This window comes from Metopolophium dirhodum, chromosome 1 (genome assembly GCF_019925205.1).
Source record: "Metopolophium dirhodum isolate CAU chromosome 1, ASM1992520v1, whole genome shotgun sequence".
NCBI lineage: Eukaryota > Metazoa > Arthropoda > Insecta > Hemiptera > Aphididae > Metopolophium > Metopolophium dirhodum.
The window spans coordinates 98,319,340-98,336,242 of NC_083560.1; the positions used below are offsets into that span (position 1 = coordinate 98,319,340).

Genomic DNA, 16,903 nt, shown 5'->3' on the forward strand with positions numbered 1-16,903 from the left:
AGTAGAAAAAATTTATTATGATCATACATTTTGGATACAAAATATGTCTGAAAAATTAATGTCGTAAGTAGTTTAAAGTACCAATATCAGTCCTACTAATTTAATTGAATATGACACGAATTTGTATTTTAGGTTTTATTTAAATTGTCTTTTGCCTGAACTCGTCGATCCCTTATATGGCAAAAGATTGTTAATAAGTGATATCAGGGATCCGGATGACATTTTAGAAAAACAGCAAGAAAGATTTAAAATAGTATCGTTGAAAAAAATTTAAAAATCTTAATATAATTATGAAAGTAATATGGTTTTAATATTTATTTAAAATGTAAATAAATGTATGATTAGTTATAATAAAAACCGTCCTATACAAATTATATGTGGTATAGGCATATTATACAAAATTATACGTAAAATATACTCAACACATTTACTTACAAGAAAACTAATATTTAGATAAGTATTTGGAAATATTAATTTATTTGAGACTAGGGGTTAGGTATTTAGGTTATTTATTAGGTATTATTCATTATTATTATTTACCTAATAGTAAATAATACTATATTAATATATTATATATCATGAAGTAGGTATCTAATAAGTAATAACGAGATAAATACAATCGCGTAAGTATGGTTGTGAGCGAAAAGTTAGGAGTGATTGTATAATATGTATAATAAATAATAATAATAATGAATATATTATAAATACTATTGCAGTTCTGGTCATAGAATTATTGATGCATTTTATATTTTTCAACAATAAATATATTTTACTCTTTGTATTATAATTGAATCAGTAATAATGCGATAACTAAAAGTCAATATATTATGTTGTATTACCGTTTTTTCTATCTATAATATATTGCTACATATTATATTTAGGTAAGCAGTATAACTTTCAAAAATATATAATATATTATATTAGGTTATCATATTATATTATATATTAATATAATATATAATATATATTAGTTCTTAATATAATTTTAATAAATTTTGCCTATATTTGATTTTTATTTAAATAAAAAATTATAGGTATGTATATTGTATCTACTCCAAAAGAATTTACGTATGATTACCAATAGGCAATAGGTAATATAGAAGTTTTCTATTTAATTATATTCGAAAAGTAGTTATTCAATAAATACAAATCAAGCTATGTTAATATACAGTTTATACGATCTATACAATGCTACATAATATATTAAGGTAAGCAGTGACTTAAATTATAATCAATAGATCATGGGTACGCGCGGACATTTAAAATAATACGGCGGCATTTACGTATACGCATTTTATAATGATGAGAGACGTCCTAGACGTCATAGAATAATGAAAGTCGCTCCCGAAGTCCCGACTGAGCACAATCGACGGCCGGCCGCCGACTGCGGGTAGTGGGCGTGACTTAAACGTCGCGTGCATGCGGATCGCGAAAACACTTAACAGCGCGTTCTCTCGGCCGTTACACGCGTACAGGTTTTGGTGTAGCGTCCTCTTAATGCTAACGACTATAGGAACAAATAGTCTGATAACGAATATGTGATAAGAATTACGAACGGTTCAAAACAAACCGTTATCACGGTTCACCCCATTTAAATTACACAGGCAAGAAATAATTTGAACTAGATATTCATTTTTAATACATTTCTGTTCAATTCTTAGCCTAATGACCATTCATTATTTAAAATATACACGTTTTGACAAATTTTAATTCAATAACCTTGAAGATTGGTGTATTTGTTCGTGAGAAAATCGAATTTTATAAAAGTAAATATTGAAGCAGAACAATATAATTATTCACTGTCTTTGATAAAATAAGTTTTAATTTTTTAATTTCTGTTGAGGTTGTAAGAATTGTGTAATTCTCTCCTACCCTAATCCATAATTTAGGAGTTGATGCACTGTTGAAGATTTTATTTTTTGACTTTTATTACTTTGTGTTCTTAAAACTTTCATCTTCGTGAAAAAATTTGTGTAAGTACCTGATTAAATAGAGTAGGTTTATTTTTTTCTTGTAATTTAAAAATATGACTTCGCATACCACAATCAAGCTTTCTTCCATAATTAATTTTATTGATGACAAAAAGATATTCTCGAAGGGAGAAAATTCATTTGAAAGTGGTCATGTGGTATGCTTTAATTATTTGTCTGATGTTGGAATTTTAAGTGGCCAAGTTCATGCTAGCATGAAAAATAAACTGTATGATGTTAAGGTAGGTATTCTATATGAACATAATATGTTTAATTTTTATCTATTGATTATTATATATTATAAATACTTACTCTTATTCATATACAGATATTCTTCAAAGGTAGTGATGTTGATTATGCTACTTGTACTTGTCCAACTGGTCGTACTAAGTGTCATCATATGGTATCTCTGCTTCTTCATGGACACAACAATATATCTGTTACAGACGTTTCTTGTAGTTGGTCGAAAAAAGGTACAAAAGATAGTGAAGATATTCAGACTATTCATGAAATGTATCCAAATGATTTTAAAGCTATAAAAGATAATTCAGGTGTAGATTTTGCGGGTATATGCTATAACAAGTTGGTCACTATGGAAAAAAAATGTTGGGTTTACTTGGTTACTAAGCCCAGAACCCAAATCTAATGATTTTAGTGATATTTTGAAGTTGGACCATTTCATACATTCTGAAGAATTTCGAGTATCACATAATTATAAATTGATGTTAGATATGTTTAAAGTAAGTTTTGATGATATAAAAAGAATAGCATCAGAAACTGTTGGTCAGTCTGAAAATATCAAGTGGTGCCTTTATCGAAAGTATAGATTAACGTCTAGTAATTTTCATAAAATTCTTCAGTCCATAAAGAGAAATCGTTATCCTACTTCACTATTTAAAACCTTATTGGGTACTTATTGTGTTGAGGGGGTAAAATCAATCGAATGGGGTAAGACACATGAAATAAATGCAGTACAAGAATTTGAAAAAAAATATAATATGCAAGTAATAAAAACTGGAGTTTGGTTACATGAGTCTGGGTTGTTAGCATCCAGTCCAGATGGTCTAACTTTTATTGATGATAACTCAATGAGTTGCATTGAAGTAAAATGTCCTTATAAATATAGGGATGAAGATTTAAAAGACTGCCTGTCAAAAACTAAAGATTATATAATTAATTTTGATGTTGCTAGTAATAATTTCATTTTGAATCCTATTCACCAGTATTATGATCAAATTCAAGCACAAATGTATATGACAAAAACAACATCTACTATTCTTATTGTTTGGACACCTAAATCTTTGGTAGCCTTAAAAGTTTTTAAAGATGATGCCTGGTCAACAAATATAGACTTGTTATTAAACTTTTATTATAATCAATTTATTCCTTTTATTTTATCAAATAATTCAACTTATTAATATAATTTTTATTTTGTTCTGTATAAAACTTAGATAATTTTTTTTTTTGACAAATGCATATTTATTTTATATTTAGTTTATCATTCTTGATTAATATTAAATTAATGTTCAACTTCTTTTAATATAGGATTTTGGAAATTTACTAAAGCAGCACAAAGTTGGAATACCAAAGAAGCCCTTGTATACAACGTGTTTGGAATGTGAGCTAAAATTTTGAAATTTTTAAGTCTTACCATAACTCTTTCTACGTGTATTCGGGCCCTAGCTATGTTTTTTGTACGAATAACTTCACTGGGCGTAAATTGTGGAGTCATTAAAAACGGAGGAATGTTCAAAGAAATTCCAGGAGGCAAAATGTCAGATATTAAAAATCCTTTGTCGGCTAAAACTAAGTCACCTGGTTGTAATATTTCTAAGACTCCACAATGACTTACAATTTTTTTGTCTGAAGTAGATCCTGGGTACAACTTACTAGCATAAGTAATTACACCATTAGGAGCCACTCCAACAAGTCCTTTGAGGGTATTTCTATGTTTATATGAGCTGTAAGTCAATTTCTGATCAACTAATGAGTTTGGAATATCACAGGACATTTCAGTGCAGTCTAAAGTAATCCTACAGTTTTTAAAATCATTGAAGCAATTAGGTAAACAGTTTTGGTTTTTATTTTGAGATGGTACTTTACTCATTAAGCTGACAAATAAAATTTCATGAAGAACACTAATGAAAGTTATTATAATATTGCCAATTGTAGATTCACTAATACCAAATCTGAATGCTAAGTCTGTATAACATAAGTTTAATCTTAATTTCATCAGAGTCATAAGAACTTGGTCATTTAAACATAACTTCTTCACACTCCAAGTATAATAATAATTGATTTCAACTTTAGAAACCAGTTCAATAATAAGATCAAACATAACTTTACTAATGCCACAATAAAAATCAAACATTTTGCCATTGGATTCTATAGAGTGGTAACCAAAAGAACGGTTTTTAAGAATCATAATTTCCTTGTTTAAACTATCATTTTTAGATTGAAGTGACTCAATTAATTGATTTTTTTCTTTTATAACATTGTTACTGGAAGCTTCTTCTTCATTGGGCATACTCACAGTTTCAATTTCACAATTAAGTTTAGTGTTCATAGATTCACCATTATCAATATCGTTTTCAGTCTCAACAAGTACTTTTTGGCGCCTTTAATATTAAAAACATCATTATTATACAAGAATGTTAACTAATTAATTAAATAAAATACAACATAAAACTGATGCAAAAATGTATTCTAAATCAATCATCTTCAGCTACATTTAACAATAGTTATATTAGTAATTACAAATAATTCATGCACTATCTAATAAAAATAATATTTTGGACATAAAGAATGTTTTACAAATTCAATAAATACTTCTCCACACATAGAAATAACAATTATTTAAACATACAAAATTATTACATTACTAAAAATGACAAAGTTTAACCATAAAGTTTATAATTAAACTAAAAATAAGTTTACTTAAAATGTTAGTAATCACAAACACAGTAGCATAATTGAAGACCTTGGAGCAACAATAAGATGTCTCCATATTTTGGTTAAGATTAGTTTTTGATTGCACAGTAAGAAAAAAAAAACTTAAGCATTAGTTTGGAGGACACAGAAAATAATAATTAATTTAGGTAATTTAAATATAGGTAACATTCATCAGTACATATTTTTTAAATTACTTTTTAAACAAAGATTTTCAAATTTTTTTGATTCAAATTAAATCTTTTTTTCAAAGAAAGGATTTATGATAATTTTAAATTGTATTTTTTTGTTTCCACCCACTGGCAACTTACCCCATTGGTCCACTCTGGGAACAAACATTGACATAATTAATAGTCACAACATATATCGTGCATCAAAATTCAACTTGGAAAAAACTACATAAGGATATTACAGCATACTTTGTGCATTTTTCTGGAGAAGCAAAATTAAAATGTGAATTTTTATTCCACGAAAAAATACTAGGACCATTGATTTTTAATCCTTCCTTAAAATGACAATTGCAAATTTTTGTGTTTTTTGTGGGTATAGCATCTGATCTTCTACATTAATAACAAGGAAATGTTACCAATATAAATAGTAAATAATATATTATTTTGATATAGTATAAAAATTGAACTAAAGTTAACAAGATCCTACCTTACTGCTTTGGCCCAATTATTGCGTAGTGCATCATTTGCAGGGAACCTAAAAACTTACAGTCTTCCCTATTAGAAATATGGGAACATAACGGAACCCAACACTGAACCATATTTATAAATTTATAAAACTAAAAACAAGTAAAGAACAAATATTTAATTTTTGTCATTGGGTAGACTTAACTTTTACTTATTGAAGTATTAGCTGATAGTCTATACGACTATACGCAATATTGTTCTGCTTCAATATTTACTTTTATAAAATTCGATTTTCTCACGAACAAATACACCAATCTTCAAGGTTATTGAATTAAAATTTGTCAAAACGTGTATATTTAAAATAATGAATGGTCATTAGGCTAAGAATTGAACAGAAATATATTAAAAATGAATATCTAGTTCAAATTATTTCTTGCCTGTGTAATTTAAATGGGGTGAACCGTGATAACGGTTTGTTTTGAACCGTTCGTAATTCTTATCACATATTCGTTATCAGACTATTTGTTCCTATTCCGCACTGGGTACAGGTAGGTTGACGTTAACCTCACGACTACACGAAAAAGTACCATACGACGTTCACAACATTGATAGTTGATTCTAAGAAAAATGCTGGTGAAAAACTTATCAAATACTATAACTTATAGCTATAATTATACTTTATCGGTTGACATTAACGGAAACGAATGTAATTTGATAAGCTTCTTTGTACCAATTATCAATACTGTGGATTTACGAAAACGGTTTCATTTATTATTTATATTATAAGGCTTAAAAATAAAAATATTATACCAACGTTTTAAATTTTAGCCGACCCATTTCAAATTATTGGCAACCCAAAATTGTGTCGCGACCCTAACCTAACCTATGGTTAAGAACCGCTGGTGTATAGTGTGTAGTACGAAATTGAAAAGTGTGTTATTCTAATTAAACCTTTATAATAAAATAATGTATAATTTTATATCTTCACATTTTTTTATATTTTAATGGTTTTTTGCCAAACCACTAATTATTATCTACTACACAGACACACAATAAACAATATTTTGTGTTTTCACGACTTAAGGTGCGATTCCTAAGGAAGCGTCTAGTGACGCGCGACCGGCGCGGCTGACGCGGCGCGATTCTATTTTTGGTTGCGCTGGGACTTCTTTATCTATTTTTAAATGTAAGCGATTCCTAACATCGCCGCGCGGCGCGTGCGTCTGTAGACGCGTGACTGACGACCGCTCCGTAGGCGGTCAAAACGCACGAGACGCGCGACCGAGCATCGTTGAGTACATATAATTCAAAATTATATTAAATTATATTGTTGTTGTTTAATATATTTTTTTGTAAAATGTCTTCAAAAGTGACTTTTACATTTGAAGAGGATTCTCTGCTGGCTGATTATGTTAGCAGACATCCATGTCTGTATGATTTACAACATAATGCGTATAAAGACATACACATAAAAGAAAACGTATGGAAAGAAATAGCCACGCGTTTAAAGAAAAGTGGTAAGTATATTTATTTACATTTAATTATTATAATAATTAGTTTGTAATATTATATTTTATAAATTAAAAAAAATTAAAGTTAAAAATGTAAAAAAAAATTAATTAATTTTGAAAATGATCATAGTTGAACATAATATACAAGAAATAATACCTACCTAATAATTTTAATACTAAAATTCTGAATACAATATTTTCTTTTTTAGATAATAATACATATACCTACTCGTAATATGAAGTCATAATATAAAATTATAAAGTATAAAGTAATAATAAAATAAAAGTAATAAGTATCAAGTATCAGTTTGTTGTGTTTGTTGATCTTGCCATGGAACAGCCCCTTGTGTACTATTAAAATAACATTTAAACTTGTCTCTCACAAAAAAACCATCAAAATTTGCATATCCTCCAGATCTAGCAAGTGGAATCATACTTTTGGAGGGGGGTGCTTCACTATTGTCAAATTCATAGTAATAATTGTTTGTTGTTTCCAAATATCTATTACGAAGCAGATTGTGAAGGCAACAAGCTGATAATACTAAATTATCAACAGTTTCGGTTTTTAAAGCTATAGGAGTATAGAAAACACGAAATATTTGACTTAAAAGTCCAAAACTGTTTTCCGATGTTCTTCTGGCTCGTGACAAACGGTAGTTAAAAATCGTTTTTTCATAATCGTTCCTTGCCTCACCTCGTGTATATGGTCGCATCATATGAGGCTCTAACCTGAACGCTTCATCACCGACATGAACGTATGGCAATGACTGTTCGGAATTCGGAAGCTTGGCGCAATTTGGGAAGTATTCTCCTTGTTGTATTCGTTTGAATAAACTGGATTTTGTGAATATACCGCTGTCGCCTTCCTTGCCATACGCACCAATATCTACGTATATAAATTTACAATTGGCATCAACAATAGCCAGTAAAACAATTGAAAAAAAGTCCTTATAATTAAAGAAAAGCGATCCAGTTTTTCGGGGACAAAAGATCCGTATATGTTTCCCGTCGATCGCTCCAATGCAGTTGGGGAAATTCCATCTCGTCCAAAATTCAGCTGAAATACGCAGTAAATCTTCTTTTGATGGTGACGGTATTAAAATTGGTGTCAGTTGCGAACTTAAACTCTTCAAAACCAATTGTAAAATTCTAGTAATATAACTCTGTGATATTCGAAATGAAAATGCCAAAGAACGTAGTGACTCTCCTGTCCCATGAATCTATTAAATAATAAATACATCAATAAATATATTATATATATTTACATCTATATATAAACATATTATAACAATAATTAAAAGTAAATTGTATAGTATAATTTAGTGTTAGATTCTGAAATAAACGGGGCGATGAATGTATTGATTTTACGATGATGTGTTTTTTTTATTATTTTTTTTTTTGTGTCTGTGTACACGAGAACTTGTCGAAATAATGCTTCGATTTTCAACTTAAATAGCTTTTTTGGTTCGAAAGTGAATCTAGTTGGTGCATTGGGGGAGGTCATTTTTGAAATTCCCAATAGTTTTCAAAAGCACCGGGAAAAACCAAAAAAAAAAAATTAAGGAAAAACGTGAATTTTTACGCAAAATCAATTTTTGAAAAAATCGATTTTAGATATTTGTGTAACTCTAAAACTAATTACCGTAGAAACATGAAATTTTCACTGAATGGTTATACAGGCATTTTCTATATATGATAAAATTTTCAAAAATTTTCAAATCTTTTTAAGTAGACGTTTGAAATTTTCTATATTTTTAAGTTTTTTTTTGAAGCTATTGCATAGCTTTTATTGCAGGTCTGGTGTAGTGACTGAAAAAAAATTGTTCGTAACGAAAAAGCGTGACCACATTGTTTATTTATACATACTATAGCAACCTGGTGACCATAGCAACGCATAGCTAAATTATAATTTAATTTTGATAACAGTTATTTATTTTTAAATAACAACGACTATGAACATCCAGCGCTTATAAATATAATGGTTTTGTTATGGGTTGCTATAGCAATAAATTTATATATATAAATATATAATATATAATAATATATACCTTTAAAGTATAATATATTAAAGCAATAAAAACATAAACTATAGTTTCTATGATACAAATTCCTAATAACTAGAATAATAAAAAAATTTAAAATTATATCAACTTCTTATTTATTTAATATGCAATAGCTTTACATAGACATGCATTTTTTTTATAACCATTTTAAGTTCAAATTTTGACAAAATTTGTTTAATTGAAAATTTACAAATTCTTTAGTTGTTAAAAATTTATAATATTTATAAAATTTTTAACTTTTATAGCTAAGGATTGAAAATTTGATGCGAGGTTCCACGTAATATAATGAATCTAATTTGATTGATTTGGAATTTATTTTACAGGTACCTAAATTTTTTTTAAGAATAATATAATTAAAATATTATAAAATATCCTAGACTGAAAACTCGGATCCGATCAGAATCGTTTTTGGTATACAATGATATTATATCATTGAATTCCAATTTAATACCATCCATTACAGTAACCCACTTGTAAAGTTCTGTACAGCAGAGCGACATCCACTTACTTACCCGCTTTTTTGTAGTTAACATATGCTAATTTTTTTTTATAATTTTAGCTATAATTATACATGTTGTAATACATTTTCAAGAATTTGGCCGAAAATAAATTGTTGTATGTAATTGAAATTGTTGTATTAAATAAAACTTATACTTATGAGGAACCTTGTATTACATTTTAATAATTTTCGACAGAGTATATTTTTTTTAATGACATATGTATATTGATTTAGTTGATGATTGTAAAAAGCGTTTTAAGAACATGAAAGATACCTATAACAAAAAAAGAAGAAGCAGAAAGATGGGCACTGGGTCTGCTGCTAAAGACAAACCTTCTAAATGGATGCTTGAGGATATGTTATCTTTTCTTGACAAAACGATATATGAAAGACCGTAAATTTAATAATTTTAACATTTTTAAATATTTAATTTATTATCATCATAATACTAAATAGCATTGTTTTAATTAATGTTAAAGGACCTTAACAAATGTGACATCAATTGAAGAAAGCAGTATACATGAGGATAATGATGACTTACATGAAAGTAATGCTGATATAGCCATAGAGCCAGAAGATGAACTATCTGCACCCCAAGCTGAGGAGACTGTTGGATCAGATACACAAAAAACATCATCATCAATAGCAGGAGTAAAACGGCACAAAAAAAATGAAGCTCTAGTCCAAGTTTTGAATAGGAGAGGTGAAGAAAGGAGACTTTTATTACAAGAGTTATCAAAAACAAATGAAGAAGACCCTATTGAAGCTTTTTTTAAAAGTATGGCTCTTACTGTTAAAAAGTTTTCTCCAGAGCTACAAGCAAAAGCTAAAATGGATGTGTTCAGAATAATAAATGAATTGGAGTTTCAAAATATTAGACCAGCCTGTTAGTACTTCAGATTATGTTTTCCCTGAAAGAGTAACACCTACGACTCAAACTTCAAACTTCATTGACTATAACTCTACGTCAAACTCAAGTGAGTTTGATGTTATATCTCCAATACCAAATTGGACACAAGAGTTCCATAATAATTAAATATTTTTATTTAATAATTTTTGTTTTATATAATTCCTGTAGAAGATAGTTTTTTTTAATCATTTTTATTAGTTTCTCAAAAAAGGAGTGGGTATTTTTTTTTATTAAAAAATGGTTTTGTTATTGTATACAGGTACTACAGTTGTTTTATTAATTAAATATTTATATTATATATTTTGTTTTTAATTAAATACTAATTTACTTAATTTTGATATTTTTTTTTAATCATTTTTATTAGTTTCTCAAAAAAGGAGTGGGTATTCTTTTTTTATTAAAAAATGGTTTTGTTATTGTATACAGGTACTACAGTTGTTTTATTAATTAAATATTTATATTATATATTTTGTTTTTAAGTTAAATACTAATTTACTTAATTTTGATAATTTGTAATACATTTTTATGTATGGACTGGTTTAAATTTATATAATTTATATTATATCTTAACTAGATATTATATGAATTTTGATTTTATTTATTATGTATATAATATATGTAATATGTATAATATGTATATATATATATATATAATGTACTATATACATATACATAACCTATTCATTATTGGCTCTATAATAATAGGATAATTATTGGAGTCACATCTTATATACATTTGATAAAATACTTCATATTTCTTTGTTGTATTTTTTATAAATTTTTATTTTAATAAATTCTCATAAAGAATTAAAATAATAAATGCTTACCTTAATGTTAATGCTAATTTTTCAGCCGCTGTAATTGGTTCTCCAACTCTGTTACAAGGGTTTATTTGTATGTCATCTACGAAAAGGTTTAGAACATAGTTGAATTGATCCCAACTAAGCCTAAAAAACTCTCTAAATTTTCTGTCGTCTCGATATAAATGCTTTTAAATTAAAATATTAAAAAAACCTTCCGTTTTTCTAGCTCGAAACATCTCGTGAACTTTTTTTGTTTTATTACTTAGTATATGTTTGATTATCATTTCTTCTTCGTCTACTTCTTCTAAAAGCAGATGTAGAAGAACTTTTTTATTTTTACTGAGCGACATGGTTAAAAAATCAAACACGATACACGACAAAAAGGTTAAGTAAAACACGATGCAAACGATTAATATGATATGATATCATATTTTTAAAATAACATATGTTAATTTATTTGATAAAGTCCTGCCATGCGTCTGCTGCGGCTGCGATTTGTAGTTTGTAAGGAATACCTATTCAGTCGCGCGGCAAAAATTCAAAACACGCCGCGTCAGCCGCGCCGGTCGCGCGTCACTAGACGCTTCCTTAGGAATCGCACCTTTATACTCTTATTATAGTTATTATTATGACAAAATAACTATTAAATAATTATTTCTTCATGGTTATTATTATTCATTGTTAGGTATTGAGAATAGCTATTTTTATTACCATCAGCTTAGTAGTGAACGGTGGTATATACATATCCTCAAAAAAAACTACTTCGGAGAAGTAAAAAAGGCTTTCTGTGCGTAAGTTGAAGAGATTGGGAGGAAAGATAGAAACTAGAGATAAGAACTTTGGTGTTAATAAAGATGTGAAATCAATCTCAAAGTTCTGTGCCAAAAAGGGCCACGGTTGAAAAAATAGAATTTGGGGCTTAATAAAGAAGTGAAACCAATACCCAAATTATGTGCCTCAACTTGAAAAAATATCTTATTCAAAAAAATTTTAAGATGTTCAACTGTACAAACATTAAAAAAAAATATTAGCACAGAACGGCGTGAATAATAGTTTGTCAACAAAAATTCATACTAATGAGAAAATTAGCACAAAGCGGCCCTAATTACAGATTATCAACAAAAATTCTAGTCAGACAGATTAACTCGTAAACAAGTTAACAACTCCGATTTATGGCTAATTCATCATTATTGTACGCCGTTCTGTGCTAATATTTTTTTTTTAATGTTTGTACAGTTGAACATCTTGAAATTTTTTCAAGTTGAGGCACATAATTTGGGTATTGATTTCACTTCTTTATTAAGCCCTAAATTCTATTTTTTCAACCGTGGCCCTTTTTGGCACAAAACTTTGAGATTGATTTCACATCTTTATTAACACCAAAGTTCTATCTTTTCTCCCAATCTCTTCAACTTACGCACAGAAAGCCTTTTTTACTTCTCCGAAGTAGTTTTTTTGAGGATTTCAATTATTTTTCCGAAGCACGTTGTACTGTGATATACTGAGGATTATATATATTATTATACTTAATTTTATTTGGAAATATGTTTCTTACATATTATAAATTCAAATATTAAAGATAAGCAAACATGTACTTATATACTTAATTGTAATTATTGTAAATATGCATTATAATAATACTATTGTTTATCGTATAAATATCGTGTAAATTAATCATAATATAATATATTACAGCCATAATTTAAATTTATATCAATTATATTGTTGTAAACAAGTCAACAACTCCAAAGTAGTTTTTTTGAGGATTTCAATTATTTTTCCGAAGCACGTTTTACTGTGATATCTCAGGACAATATAATTATTTTGCTTCGAATACTAAAATGTGGGCGTTTTTGGAATTCTGGGGCCACTTTTGTATTTTGGTGATTTGGTTTTTTATTTGTACCCAGTTGGTTTTGTTCTCCCTGATCATTATGCTGTATCTGCCAGATTTAAGATTAGTCTCATAGAAAATGCAGCTGTGTAGCTTTAGGAGTGATTGTGAATTTTCAGTACAGACGTTGGCAAAGCCTTTATTTTGTAATTACAGAATATATAATCCCCAGGATTGCTATTATAGGAGTTTTCCAACTGTAATTGAATAATCAAAACTTTGTTGGTAATTTTTGGATCAACCTGAACATTATGAGGTTTAGCCTTGTTACAACTTAAACATGAAGTCCAGGTTTTTGGACGTTCGAAATCCATAAGTGTTTTTAACTCATACGTTTATTCGAATCATTTTTTATGGGTACTCGCATAATATTTGATTGAAATTCTTGGACATTTTTACAAGAACATACAATGCAAGTTTTAATATAAACACCCTTGAACGAAACGATATCATTAATTTGATTACTTTTATTCAAAATTGATTGTAAGAAGTTGGGTATTGTTATGTTATTATTTGTTGCAAACGTATACTCGTGTCCAGCGAAAAGCATAAATTCTCGCAAATCTTGCAATCTGTTTGCCCAGTAATTATTGATCATCACGTTCAAGATATGATCTGGTGGAAGTTTTTTTATTTGATTCCTCAATGTTGGATTTGATAACAGTAAGAGGAATGTAACCGCTGCAAATGAGTTGTAACCGTCTTCTGGGAACCCTCTGAGATTGGATATGTTATTTGCTGGATCATTATTCTGTTGAACTTCTAAAACTTCTCTTGGAATAGCCCAAACCTGTTCAACATGGTTATGATCACGGCAACCCGTGGCGGGAAGACAATAACCTACCAAGTCGGGTCTAAATTTTTGTCTCAAGAAGTTGTATTGCAAGATTGCTAGTGTATCTGCAACAACTTTAAAAGTATCATAATTTATTAGGTGTAGGCCATTCAGAGAAGTGACTCTAGATAGGGCTACATATATTTGTCCCTTTGCAAAATTGTGCACCCCTGCGTCAATGACTACAGTCTTTAAGCTAATGCCTTGACTTTTGTGTACGGTTATAGCATAGCTCAAGATCAAAGAAAACTGCTCTCTATTGACGTAAACGCCAGTTGATATTTCAAAAGTGACCCTTATCCGTTCAATTCCATGGATTTCTCCACTCAATAATCTAACATTGACTTTTTCAACCTCACCGGTTACAGATCTTGTAATTGAGTCTACTACACATAGAGTTCCATTAACTAATCCAAGTGAAGTATCAATATTACGTCGGATCATGACTTTTGCATTTTATTTAATCGTGATTTTCTTGGGCAAACCAGCCGTGACAGACGAGTCTTCATTTTTTTCTAATTTCATTTACGTAATGAATGCTCTCCTGTTATAGCGTTAATAACACTACTAAACAGCTCACAATTGTCAAAATAAAATATAAATGTTTATAATTATTATATAATATATAATTATTAATTATAAATTTATATTAATAATACAATTATTTAATAATAATTATTATTAATATAGTATTAAAATAGTAATAATAGGTACATATTTACGTAGCTGTTGTTTTGTAACAATAAATCGCGTAAAATAACGTATGTAATAATGTAAATGCACGAGACCTCGGTATCGCAACAACGCGAGTACTTAAAAATATTTTATAATTTAATAAAAATAAATAATAATTAATAATAATTCTGCAAACGTAAAACGTACCTGCTAATGTCAATCATACGAATTTGTGACAAAAAAATTATACTTATTGTAACAGCAAAATTTACAAATCGTAGTATGTTCCACGGCGTTCGCAGAGTGAATAGAATAGCCATAAAATAGTTAGGTCAAACAGTCGGTGTGCTGTTTATTATCGGTGTTACTTATGCACAGAAAGGAGTCTCTAGCGAGACTCTTCGATTATACTAGTGTTTGTCTAGTAATAATTTAGATTTGGCCGATTTAAGACTATTATGTGTGTAGTACGGAAATTTGGATATTTTAGGGACTGCTAAAAGGTATAGTAAATAATATTACTTTAAAATAAAATTGTAAATATTTTTTTCTTATATATTCGCTAAATTATAATGTTATACCTATATGTTTAACTGTATTAACTAGGTATAAATAATTATAATTTTTTTTTTTTTTTTTATTAATGATAAGGCTTCAACAACTAAGGTTATTAGCCTGCAGAAGGTTATAACAATGTAAAATTATAAATATTTACAACTTATTGTTTAAATGTGTATAATAAAAAAAATTTGTATATAGCTTCTGTGTTTTCTTCGCTGAGGGCAAGTCGGAGAGAAGATGAATTTTTGAATATTTTCCGAGCTACGGCGTATTTTGGACATCTAGTGACAATGTGGTCGATCGACAGGTCCACGTTGCATGCGTCACATTGTGGAGCAGGTTCCTTGGTGATGAGGAATGAGTGGGTGAGATGAGTGTGGCCTATTCTGGCACGGGTTATAATGACCTTATCCCTTCTTTTGAGGTTACAGGAGAAGTTCCATTTTTTTATAGAGGGCTTGATATTTCTCAGTTTATTTGAAAGAGGGACGCTGGTCCATTTTGTTTGCCATGTGTCAGAGATTTTGGTGTTAATAATGTCGAGCAACTCTGAGGATGTAGTTAGGTTTATTTTTAAGGCATTATGAGGAAGTGTGGCTTCATTTGCGGATTTATCTGCTCTTTCATTGCCAGAAATGCCGACGTGAGAGGGGACCCACATGAAAGAGAAAGTTTTGTTAGAGATAGATATCAGTTTTTGGATGTGTTGTACAAGTTCATTCTTGGAGTATGGATTCGAGATAGATATTAAAGCACTCAGAGAGTCACCTATGATGGTGAAAGAATCCGAACTTGAGGAGGAGGCGATTTTCAGTGCTTCAAAGATGGCGTAAGTTTCTGCTGTGTAGATATTAGTGCTAGGAGGGAGTGAGAATTTATGATTTTCATGACCTATGATTGTTGCAAAGCCCACTCCATTAGAATTTTTGGATGCATCAGTGTATATGTGTGTGCTGCTGGAGTATTGTTGGGACATTATTTCCGAGAAGAGATTGCGGATGATAGTGCTGTCAGTGGAGTGTTTGCAGTAGTTGGTGAGTTGAGTGTTGATATTCGGAGACCACAGCCAAGGGGGCGACGGACGTTGTACTTTGCTCAATGTTTGAGTTTGAAGGCTGAGGTTATCACTGATAATTTTGAAATATTCAAAAATAGTTTTCCTGTTGTTGGCTGAGTTGTAGGAGAGAGGATTATGAAGTATCTTACTGGCTATATGATTGGGCATACTTTTGATTCTTGATATGAATTTAAGTATCTGGGTATGATGTCTAAGTTCAAGAGGCAGTTCACCAGCATTACACAAGATACTATCTATCGGGCTAGTCCTAAAAGCACCAGTTGCCAGACGTATACCTTGATTGTGTATCGGATTAATGGTGTTGAGAGCATTACTTTTTGCGGAATTGTAGATTATAGCACCGTAGTCGATTACCGAGAGAATAAGAGACTTGTAAATTCTGAGAAGGCTTTTTGTCTCAGATCCCCATGTATTGTTTCCGAGTGTTTTTATAATTTTCATTCTTGATAAACAGTCTGCTTTGAGTTTTTTCAAGTGCGGGCGCCAGCTTAGTTTATCATCAAACGTGAGACCCAGAATT

General features: G+C 29.4%; 3 protein-coding genes and 1 pseudogene across 3 annotated transcripts; 1 reads left to right on the top strand and 3 right to left on the bottom strand.

Moving 5' to 3' along the window:
- The first annotated feature begins 1,973 nt into the window (after positions 1-1,973).
- Positions 1,974-3,110, top strand: LOC132948026 (uncharacterized; annotated as a pseudogene).
- A 379-nt stretch (positions 3,111-3,489) lies between these two features.
- On the bottom strand, positions 3,490-4,536 carry LOC132948027 (uncharacterized). Its single transcript, XM_061018289.1, has one exon. It carries the CDS (start codon positions 4,534-4,536, stop codon positions 3,490-3,492), a length of 1,047 nt encoding a protein of 348 aa, XP_060874272.1.
- A 2,825-nt stretch (positions 4,537-7,361) lies between these two features.
- On the bottom strand, positions 7,362-8,961 carry LOC132948038 (uncharacterized). The gene is made up of 2 exons (XM_061018299.1): positions 8,932-8,961; positions 7,362-8,285 (listed from the first exon to the last, which is right to left on the bottom strand). The coding sequence occupies exons 1-2, from the start codon at positions 8,959-8,961 to the stop codon at positions 7,362-7,364; spliced, it is 954 nt and encodes a 317-aa protein (XP_060874282.1).
- A 6,501-nt stretch (positions 8,962-15,462) lies between these two features.
- On the bottom strand, positions 15,463-16,281 carry LOC132934123 (uncharacterized). The gene has a single exon (XM_061000396.1). It carries the CDS (start codon positions 16,279-16,281, stop codon positions 15,463-15,465), a length of 819 nt encoding a protein of 272 aa, XP_060856379.1.
- Positions 16,282-16,903: the final 622 nt, after the last annotated feature.